The 12,060-nt window shown below is 36.4% G+C and overlaps 1 protein-coding gene across 2 annotated transcripts in view; it reads left to right on the top strand.

Moving 5' to 3' along the window:
* The window catches only part of LOC106466251 (transcriptional activator protein Pur-beta-A-like), a 72,816-nt gene that overhangs the window by 18,991 nt on the left and 41,765 nt on the right, over positions 1-12,060 (top strand). Inside the window, exon 1 of one of the 2 annotated variants that reach the window (XM_013926508.2) lies at positions 9,492-9,656. The exons of the other annotated variant lie outside the window; for it this stretch is intronic. Within the exon in view, the coding sequence (XP_013781962.1) occupies positions 9,635-9,656 (22 nt within the window). The 5' untranslated portion in view covers positions 9,492-9,634. Of the gene's footprint in view, positions 1-9,491; positions 9,657-12,060 lie in introns of those variants that run through there. 2 annotated transcript variants of the gene reach the window in all.

Here is a 12,060-nt window from a genome sequence, read left to right as displayed (position 1 = left end):
TGTCCTACTATTCTCATTGTTAAGTATAAAAAAAAGATGATACATCAACACTATCAATTCTCTTTGTTGACTTATACTGTAAAAGCTGATCCCCAACATGCATGTTTTTCCTCCTCTTGAAAATATTTCTGTGGGTGCCCACGGGTGGGTTTGAAGGGCTCAAAGACCATGCTGCAAAATTATAGGGTTGCAAAAATTAAAAAAAAAAAGACTTAACAAGCAAAGACAAAACGAATATTTGTGGTGAAAGTTTATGCGTAGAATTTAAATTAATATCGCATCGAATACTGGAAAATACAACTCCAGATAAGGTCTTATTTTATATGTGTGAAAACCAAATCAAAGAAATTTTTCTAAATATGTTTATTGCTCTGAGAAGATTGTCTTCAAGACTGAAGTTAATAAAAACATTTTTGCATTCTACAATGAGACAAGAGAGATTAAATGGTCTAACAGCGATTTCTGTAGAAAATGAAATGGCCTGAGAAATTAAATATTGACAAATTAATGAAAAGTAAAGTACAGAAAAACAAATATAAAATTTTAAAGGGTGCAATTTTCTATTTTTTCGCACTTCAATGTTTGAACTTGAGCCAACACTGTATACAACTATGAGTTAGATAAAAGTTCATATGATGGTCAGTTTGAACTTTCCCTCTAAGATGATGTTAGATTATTAATACAGCATAGTTAACTTCTTCTGCCACTAACTGTCATATACACACTTGTAACGCTAGTAGTGTGTTCAACTTCGTTATGTGCCTGGGCTGAAGGAAGAGTGTGAATGGATCAGTAGTAGTTGGCTGATTAACTAGGGCTGTCTTATTGAAACAAATGTTTGGTGGAGTGAAAGTTCAAATAGCTAGAGATTGTACATGGTCACCTGTGGACACTGGTGTGTTAACTGTAACATAATTTAATTAATTACTACTCTAAAAAATAAGACTTGTTAATGATTGAAATAACATTTATAATAATTACAGTCCACTTGCATAATGTGATTTACACCATAACAGTTGATGTTTATGAAGGCTAATGGTGTGAATAGCACCTTTGAACACTGCTATGTCTGTTGTAACCAAGCCAGCCTGAAGAGCCATAGTATTAGCTGAAAGGCCTGTGGAGGCAGATGTAGTGTTGTTGAAATATTACAACTTGTTATTTGTCATCACTCATAAGTGCTTAGAATTGTAAAGTTACATTTGGATAAAAAGTTCAGTCAGTTTATAAAAAACATGTGTAATATGTATATATTAAATGAATCTTTCTGTATAATTGTAAATAATTGGTGATGTGTACAGGTAGTTTAATAGGCAGGTGTACAAGGAAGTATGGAGTATAGTTGTTAAGGAATCCTCAGTTGTAGAAGAAGTTATGGGGATGTTACATAATAGTCAGGTGTACAAGGAAGTATGGAGTATAGTTGTTAAGGAATCCTCAGTTGTAGAAGAAGTTATGGGGATGTTACATAATAGTCAGGTGTACAAGGAAGTATGGAGTATAGTTGTTAAGGAATTCTCAGTTGTAGAAGAAGTTATGGGGATGTTACATAATAGTCAGGTGTACAAGGAAGTATGGGAGTAAGAGTTGTTATGTAGATGGCATAGGACGTTAAGTAGTAGCTAGGATACTGAACATGAGGGCGTTAGTTGGATAATTCAAGTAGTGACTAAATTAAATGGTAAAAATACACAGTATTGTTGAGTTACAGATAAACAGTAATGTTAGGAGATGAAGATATTGATTTATGAATAGATTTCAGTGGCATTAGGGTCATTCGTAATTATTGTTAGTTTTAAGCGTTTTTCAAAAAGTTGGGTAATTCAAACATTAGAGCGTTTAATTGTAATACTACAGTTGTATAAATGTTGAGAAGTGCAATACAGAAATTTTGGGTGGTATTTCAGTTTTTTTGTTTTTGAAGAAAATACTTTTTAAAAGAAGTTTATTTTATGTAACTTCATTTGTCTGGTTATTATGTTCAACTTGCAGTGTTAGTTTCAAGGGGAGATTCCGGGCGGTGGTTTTGTGTTATGTCAGGGAAGCCTAACTTTCCGAATAGGTTGTGTTGAGGTCGTTCATCACGTTCGCGTATGCGTCTAGACTTGTGATCGCGTGTCTAGCTTTCCATGCACGCATTGAAACCTAGGTCTAGACAGACGTCGTATACGCAGTTACGCCATCTTTACCCAAACCCCATCTTTGTTTACGTCTGACGGTGTAATTTGATTGTTACCATTATAACTGCTTATATGATCCCAGAAATATACATGAAATTTTATTTTTTCGTATGTATTTGCGATGAAATCGTTTTCTAGTGAACCTTAAAACGTCTATATAAAATGTTGCTTATGTCACGTATTAGTACATGTTATTATAATTTCTTTTTCTTTTAAAGCTTTAAACGGTATAGTATTATTACCAAATAACTGTTGATTAATCTATGTATTTATTACAAATTTGACCAATATGTATTACGTTGTGTCTTTTAAAATATTTAGTGGTTAGGCTTAATTAGTGGTTACTTTTTTGTCTTTCTGGATAATTATTCGTTAGGCTTAGTGAATGGTTAGTGTTTTTGTAGGACATATATTTAAATTGAAAGAAAAGATCAGATTGTAAGGCTGCTTTACCTCCTTCACGTTGTATAGCTGAGTAAGACGACAAATAGACCTTTTGAAATTGTGACTATTTTAAAACAAATTGCATGCTTTAATTTCTGTAACACTGTGATGATTTAGTGGACTTAAAACGCTAAAATTCGGAGTTTCATCACCTGTGGTGGGCACAGTGCGGATAACCCATTATTTAGTTTTGTGCTTAAAACAAAGAAAAATAAATAAATTATCACCGCGTTTATATGCTGTTCACTGCTGCATCAAATTCAGTATTTTGATGTTTTTGTTTTCTTTTTGCAACACTCCGTTTGAGCCAACGTATTGAATGAAATCACAAGTTTTCTGTATCAAATACATAGTCTCCCGGTGTGACAGTGGTTAGTCTACGTATTTACAACGCTCAAATCAAGGGTTCTATTTCCCTCGGTGGACACAGCAGATAGCCCGATGTGGCTTTGCTATAAAAAACACACTCACATACACACAGAAGACCGCAGCAGTAATTAGTGAAATGGTCCAGTGGTTAGGGCTCTCGACTTGCAATATGTTGGTCACGGGATCGAAACCCGTTACCAAAGATACCTTTTCAGCTATGAAGCATTATAATGTGACGGTCAAACCCACTATTCGTTGATAAAACTGTAGCCCAGTAGTTGATGATGAATGCTATTGACTAGTTTCCCCCAAGCCTTCCCCGTAGTCTAACAGTTATGCGCAGATAACCCTTGTGTGGCTTTGCGCGAAAATTCTAAACAAATATACTCTCCTACGTAAATCTATATTAATAACTAGGGGGGGGGGACTCTGTAGAGTGCATACCTCCGTCACGCAGAGTTCATCATATTCGGCTCTTAAAAAAACGAAAATCTATCCGTATATCCGTCGTTTTCGACGAACACGAACCATTTTTGGCAGGACAATGACGAATAATATTTTACACGTGTCCACCAAGTTTCACGCAAAATCCGATCATTTTTGACCGAGTTATGGAGCAAAAATAGTGTGAAAAATCGGTCCCATGTTAACAGATAGAGATCTTTTTGGATTTTCGTGACCTTTGACCATAACCCTCCAAAAACTAAATTGGGTCATAATCCAAATATATACCAAGTTTTGTACAAATCCATTTATCCGTTTTCAGAAACCTTGCTGACAAACAAAAACACAGGCGTTAAAACTTAATGATGATAATAATGATTCTTCTGAGGTGTTCGTGGGATTTTGATACATACATATACACACACAAATGTATTATATATATCGACTTCAGCGTTTATGTAACAGAAAACCCGCGAAAAATTATTTCCACAAACGCTGTTCGCTGATTGCCTTGAGATTTCACCTGTCTTAACTACTCGCATAATGTACAGTAGTGTGTTGTCTGTTAGTCAGTCGGTAGACATTAAAATGACGTTATATAAGGAACGCTTAACGTTGAAATTTGTACTGTCACGAGAAGAACTACGCACTTTGTGGCTACAACACAGCATGACACATGAACTTGAAAAGCAAGAAATGTAAATATTAGCTACTCTTAATTTTGGTTTTATTTACTCCTGAAACAGAACACTTTCGGGGATCCTGCAGAAGTACATCTATTATATACTGGATTTAGTGTATTTAGATCTAAATATTAGTTCGAACTGCTTAGGTTAATCTTTCTAGCCCTTACCGGCTTCATGTATGTTCACGGACTTTATACAGACGTTTTTTGGCACAATGAAAAATAAAATATTTATTACTCACAGCCAACAAGTTTCGGTAACGCCGTCACAGCTGTGTTACTGAAACTAGTCGGCTATAGGTCAAAATAAATAGTTTACCTTTCTTTGTGCCAAAAACGTCGGTATTATACGCGAATCTGCTTTAAAACTGGTATTTTTTTTAAGTAAGGAATTTTTCTGGAACGTATTAGAAATGTTTTTCATTTTAAAAATTGCTTGCAAGATGTTACATTATGATGATTTGTTTAAAAAATACTCACGATACCGATCTTTAACTTCTTTCTCCCATACTTGACTTCTCGTTTTGGAAGTTGTACAAGTCAGACTTTGTATTTTGTGAGATCACACGAATTTCTGAGTGAGTGTTCTGTTTTAATCCCCAATGAAGAATGCCAGACTTTCCGAAAATAAATAAAAGATTTTCGGTAACAGATTTTTTTTCCCCCACAAATTCGCTGTGTTACGGTAAACAAACATTATTTTAATATTGGTCCTAACGTGTATGGACCATTCATAACGGCTTACTGGTCAACGTGCCCGAAATATTTGTCCTAACGTGTATGGACCAATCATAACGGCTTACTGGTCAACGTGCCCGAAATATTGGACCTAACATGTATGGACCAATCATAACGGCTTACTGGTAAACGTGCCCAAAATATTTGTCCTAACGTGTATGGACCAATCATAACGGCTTACTGGTCAACGTGCCCGAACTGTGAATTCCAGGATTTTCGGTTTGTGATCCCTTATCCCAAAAACGCACTCGCTCTACATTTTGGTACTGTGGGCGGTCAAGTCTCGCAATTTGATCAGATAAGAGTCGGCGGTGGGTGTTGTTCGCTAACTCCCTTCCGTCGAATCTAAGGTGTGACCTTATTTAACGGAACAGTTTGGGGTTTAATTACTCGAAGTATCCGTCTTAGATATAAAGTAAGTTCACAATCTGGATTTCTATGAACTCGAGCTAAGCAGAGCGGGGCCGTGTGTTTTAATGTGTCGCCACAAAGGTCCATGTGAGGTTTTCAGCCACAGGTGACAAAACAATGTGTGCTAATTCGTTATAACACATTTTACGGCAGATGAAAGAAAACAAAACGTAATTTTTAACGGAGATTTTCCACTAGTTTGGTTTTTCTGAATTACCGGTATTTTCGGGACTGCATAAAACAAACACTTAATGTCTTGTCAGATGAACAAGTTTAAGATGATATAAAATAAAGTTATAGCGAGAAACAAACAGGAAACCGAAAGGTTTCTTTGCGTAAATAAGGTTTAAATCACAAGTCCGAAGAAAAAATTTATTTGAATGATAGTTGGAGAGATTGTCTTTTAAAGTTTTACAACTATGTGAATTTGAATTGTCTTTGTGACAAATTATAGTAACGTTATAATAATAATATTAAAATATACGACTTACTAAGTAATAAAGCGTTTTCTACTTTAGTTACATGTGAAAGAAAAATTCGTCTGCAGTCACGAAATATTGGAGAAGATATAGCAAAGTTAAGTTAAATCCCATGTTAAAGATTACAAGGAGATTGTGAACTCACTGCCAGTAAAGTAGTGAAAAACCGGAGACTAGACATTTTTGTGTTTATCGTAATGTATGTGTGTATTATAAGGATAATTTGAGTAGTTCAAGAAATGGCTGTGGATACGCTGTCTTCCTTCTAGGCTATCACTTCAAAGTTAGGGACGGCTAGTATAGATAACTCTTTGTAGCTTTATATGAATATCCGAGACAAACTTAACCAAACCTGGGTATTCGCAGAACGCCATCTAGTAACATATTGCATGTGATAGTTTAGTATTGTTATTAATGTTTTTTTTTTTTATACAACTCCTGAATACATAACCGTTTTCTCGCCCCCAATTTAGACGTAAACCGTATTTGTTTAGCCTCTGTTTTGTTACTCAGGAACAAACACTCAAACGATTCAAACATCGTGGCTTGGCTGAAGCAAGTGTCTGTGATAACTTGTTTCTTGAAATTGGTGCATGTGTTACAGAAGACCAGGCCATCAGCATGCTGGTGAGATAGTGTACTTAAGTAAAACTCTTGATGTTATTTCCTTGTGCTGTGAAACGAAGAAGTTTGGGTATTTTCCAAAAAGAATAAAATAAATTCATTGGCAAGTTAAAAATAAATTTATTTATACGCGAGACTTTTCAATATGAAAGAGTCTTTGAGGTTTTTCTCGGCAAAGGCAGCTCCTGGACTCGTATTTCTGCATGCTTTTATTATTCGTATTGCGAGGAAAAACGTAAGAGAGGGACGATTTTTTCTTTCGTCCTTATTTCCCCTCTATATCTCTTAAATATGGGTAATTTCTAGGGAACGCGTCTTAAAAAACAACCAAAAACGTTCAGTACAAATTATATTGAAACGTTCGTCTTTATGATATCGGTGCTCTTGCTGGTATTTTAAATAATTAACAAAACGTTTGATAACAAGTAACTGTACACATAAAACAGTTTTTTACTAAACACGTCTACATGCCTGCATCATTTTTTGCTTTGGATCATTATTAAAAATTGGATCAGGTTTTAAAATTTAACTTCCTTACACAAAGGGCCCAGATTGGCGCTGTGGATCTTGGAGCTGGCGAACCAGGTTCGAATCCGTGTGTCCATCTATACAACTATTGTTTATAACTCAAGAAACATAAACAGGGCGTGGGTGAGTTTTATGGTAGAGCTCTGGATCTCGGAGCTGGCGAGCCGGATTCGAATTCATGCGATACCGCTAAACATTTCCCGCACCATAAGCTGTGGGTGTGTTATAAGAGTGGCAATCAATTCCTTCGTGAGTGATGAGTAGTAGGATGTTGCTGATTGGCTGCCTACCCACTGATCAGTAGTTCAAAATTAGGAACGGCGACTGATAGCCTTAGTAGCTCTGCAATAAATATACACGCAAAAGTTCTTACAGAAACAAAAGTGTTATTAGTAATTTTTTTATAATAATTCTCTAGTGGTATGTTAATACTCATTTCTTTTATTAAACGCCCCCCAGTGGCATAGCGGTATGTCTGCGGACTTACAACGCTAGAAACCGGGTTTCGATACCCGTGGTGGGCAGAGCACAGATAGCCCATTATTAAATCTTTTATTAAACAGATCAGTGACATATCACGCGGTGCATACGTAGTTCCCGCCACGAATGAAACGTCCACACGCACATATACTTAGTATAAGAACGTTTCGTAACATATTATCCATCGGTGCCTGCTTGTTTATCAGAAGCGTGATGATCTATACAATTTACAGGGTTTTATCAGATTTTGGACTTCGGTATAGACATGTTAACTTGGCACGTGATTTTGTGTTTTCTGAAGCACTAGGCTGAGTGCTCTTGAAATACAAACGGTGCTCAAACATGTCTCTTAACTCAGTCACTAATTAATTTGTAGAGGGGGTTTTGTAAAACATACAGTTGCCATGTTTGTGTGTGTGGACAGACATTTAATGACTTAAGTTAGGTAGAAGTTAAACACCTAAATAACCTCTTATTTATTCGTGCATCACGTGCTAATTGTGTGTGCGTTTGTACACACAAACGTCAGCTGTATATATAGGTTGTAGTATAACGTGAACTGGCGTTTAATTGGTCTTTCTGTATTTTTTTGACAATTTTCGAAACAAGTAACTTTAATACTTGAAATAAAAGTTTTTCTGATTGCTTTTTCTTAAGGCAATGCTTTTCCCAAACTTTTTTTCTCTGTGTGACCCAATTTTGAGACATAAAACTTTATAGCGACTCCAGATACCACTCAAAACAACATAGCAGTCAAAGCACCATAGCTAGCACTGCATTCACTGGGCACTTTTCAAAGCTATTTAATCTAGAACAAATACATGTTTAATTGCAATCTTCTTCTCGCGACTTCACAGTTTGAGAACCGTTGTTGTCTTAAAGCGTTAACTAACATTATTTCGAATGCGTATTTCCAAAGCTTGTGTAAGAACTGGCATTTTGCCAAAGCTTAGGAGACTCAAAGAAATCCCCATTTGATTAATACGTAAAACATTGCATGTGGTAGATGTGCCTTTAGTCCTGTGTATGTCTCAAGATGGGGACCGTATACAGGTGGCTGTACTGAAGAGCAGGAAACGATAAGCTTGCAGCATACACACAGTTAGCTAGCTGCCTTTGCATTCTCAATCATTTCTGATTTATGTACAGTGAACACTACAACAGTATAAGCATGTCATACGAAATAACAAATGATCGAATTTTAGTGCTGTAAACCAAATATGATTGACATTGTAGAGGTATGGACAACTTATGGTTTGTGTCTGTACATGCTTTTTTTTCCGATAGTTTAAAAACACGAAATGTAAAGATGCGAAAATAGGGTTGGGTGAGATATATATATATATATATATATATATATATATTTATGTGTGTGTGTTTATTTAAAATTGCTTACAGTTTGAATGTATTTTTTTTCAACCTTTAAATCTTTACATTCGTGAAAACTGTGAAACGATGAAGTTCTGTGACAAATACAAGCGATTAGCATGTCGGGCTGCGGTATGAACCGTTATAGCCGAATATAATCCTTTACATTGATCTTATAGTAACGATTTTAAGGGGGTCTATAATGAAACACACACACAAAAGGCAAAATTTCGACATATTTGATAATTGTTGACATCCTTCTATTGTAATAGATTGTCTGGTGTAACCTAGTTCCTATTATAATAGATAACCTTCATAACCAAGCGACATTAATGTGGAATTAGCGATCGTGCGAGTTAATACTTCGCTTTTGTGTTGTAGCATTGATAACTGGAAACCCGGATGTATGAATTATATACTAATACTTGTGTTACTGTGCTGCCGTGAAGTAGCCAGTGTGGCTCGAGTGCACAATCTGTGATTTTTTAACGTGTTCCGTTTTTACGTTTAATACATATATTATTTTCAAATCTTCAGTAGTTACTGTAACCAGGGCTATGTTACTACTGGCTGTTTACCGTTTGTTTAACTGAGTATATGTATTTTCAGCCAATGGTATCCCGCGTTATCAGAAATATTTGTTCGAACTAATTGTCTTACTCCATGTAAATTTATTTTTTGAACTTCATTCTTTATTCGACCGCCGAGCGAGTTATGTTAAAGTAGGCCGCGTGAGGGCGGTAGTGTCAGGAAGAAGAGGCGGAGAAGGAGAGCTCGTATCGACGGTTTTTCGAGTGCTGTTCAGGTGCATTAAGAAAGGCAGTAGTCGTAGGTTGGCCAGGTAGGCATTGGAAGGCTGACGGGCGGGAAGCAGGAAGAAGGGAATGGCTGGACCGGGAGGAAGAGGTAAGTCTGTAAACTCGAGCTTTTTCTTCCGATATCTATTGGACTTACAGTGGGCGGATGCAGCGACATCCGTCTTATGTGAATATCTTCCAGAATACAGCTGTGCTGAGACGGAAAGCCAAGAACGACACGCAGCGCAGCAGCTGATATGGCAGCTGTGTGACGGTTGTCTGTCGAGAAATCTCGCCAATAGATAGTGTTGCTGCTGCAGTATTTTTGGTTTTATTTTTTGAGCAACTTGTATTTGCTTAGTGAATAATCTTATGACATACGTGTATCACAGTGATCAAGTTTTGTATATGAAAGACAGAGAAAAACACACGACAAAACCAGTTGTCCAGACTTAAGACTAAAGGCTAGCTACCCTCTACAAGAGATGCTGGGAAAATCTTTGTATTTCATGTGATAGAACTTGTACTGTATTTATCCGGCTCAGTTTGTCGTATTCGTAAAATGTATTATAGTCTTCTTGGTACAAACTTAAAATTTAGGAACGTTTTGCTTAGAATTGTAATATGAAGTTTGGAGTTACTAGGGTAAAGTCGTGACTACACCGTATCTTCTGATAACACTCGTAGTCACAGACAGACTGGCGTAAAGGAAGGGACATATCTCATGGTTATTTGACACATTTATATGCCAGTATTTTGTTAAAATTCTTGAGGAAAAAAACGTGATCGTTACACTACGACTGAATCTTCAAAAGCAATTAATGCTTGTATTTTTAGCTTTGTTAAGAAATCTTGTTTCTCATTATCGTTCTTTGTAGCGTACATAAAATCACAAAAGTAATGCTTCCTGATAACTCGGCGGTAGACCCGAGAGCTTACAACGCAAAAATTCGGGGTTCGATCCCTGCGGGGGGGGGGGTAGTGTACTGCTTTGCGGGTGATTTTACTTGTATTATCAGTTACATTTATCGATCATTTTCATAGAGCAGTTATTAGCCCTTAAAATCATCAAAAGCCAAACGCGTGAATGCATGTAAGTGCGTATGTTATATATATATATAATGATGAACATAAATCAACGTCTCTTCACGATACATAAAAACTTCCACTGCGTTATTGACGGTTACAACATGTCAGATTTCGTACTTCTGGCTTAAGTAGTATTTTCAACAACTAACGCTAAGAGCACTTAAATCATAGAAATGTGTTACACGGCAGACATGGGGGGGGGGGGTTCAATCCCTCTGTTTTATTAACAGGGATTTGTTTTCCTCACATATCAACAGTATACTTTTATTTTTGTACAAAATAATCGTCTTCCCCTGATTCCTTCTAATTCTGAAACCGAATCTACCCCAGTACGAGTGTTTAACCATATATTTTTTATTTTGAAACCGAAGCTACCCCTGTATGTGTGTGCATTTAACCATATACTTTGTATTTTGTATGGTTAAATGCACACGTAAAACGGCAACTTCGGTTTCAAAATACAAAGTATATGGTTAAATGCACACACATACAGGGGTAACTTCGGTTTCAAAATACAAAGTATATGGTTAAACACTCGTACAGGGGTAGATTCGGTTTCAGAATACAAAATATATGATTAAACACTCGTACAGGTGTAACCGGTTTTACTTTGTAAGACCAGTATGGGCGTTACTGATAAATTGTTTTGTGTCAGCGACAGTAAAATTGCTGTTATTCTAGAATCCGCAGTGTTTAACCTTAAATTGTTACGTGTTGTTCAATTTTCCCATACGGTATAATAATGAAGGTTATACAAATAATAGCTAACTACAAACAGAAGAATCAAGCGTCCATTGGATGTCTCTGTTTACGTGCAGGTGCAAATGAAAATCACCTGGACGGTAGAAGAATTAATATATTTAAGGCTATTAATTTTCTACGTTTGGTTGTTTGTTATTAAGCACAAAGCTACACAATGGACTATCTGTACTCTGCCCACCACGGGTATCGAAACTCGGATTCAAGCGTTGTAAGTCCGCAGACATACCGCTGTGCCACTGGGGGGCATATTTCTACGTACTTTATGATTTCTACACACCCAGGTTTTTATATTTGCAGTTCTCCTGAATGTTGATAGTTTCTAGTGCCATTTTAACCAACGAGGATGAGCCCTCACGCACGTGCACCACTAGTCTTGCTAATCTTAACTGTGTTTTCTGAAATAAGAGATTTCTATCTTTACATTTATGTACGCCGAAGTAGAATTCGCATGCTATTTTAACTATTTATCTATCGTCACGTAGGAGTATAATTCACTTGTAACTGTTTTAACTAGGTATATAATGTCACGTAGAGGTAAATTACCTGTAACTCTATTTTAACTAAGTATATTCGATGACGAGGAACCCACTTTGATACCAATAATGGTTGGAGACGGCTTGAATGGGTAATGAAGAAAAACTTTAATACAAGTTTAACATAAC

Source organism: Limulus polyphemus, unplaced genomic scaffold, assembly GCF_000517525.1.
Source record: "Limulus polyphemus unplaced genomic scaffold, Limulus_polyphemus-2.1.2 Scaffold2206, whole genome shotgun sequence".
NCBI classification, from domain to species: domain Eukaryota; kingdom Metazoa; phylum Arthropoda; class Merostomata; order Xiphosura; family Limulidae; genus Limulus; species Limulus polyphemus.
The sequence above is the reverse complement of the archived record's forward strand: the minus strand, read 5'-3'. Positions and strand labels throughout refer to the sequence as shown.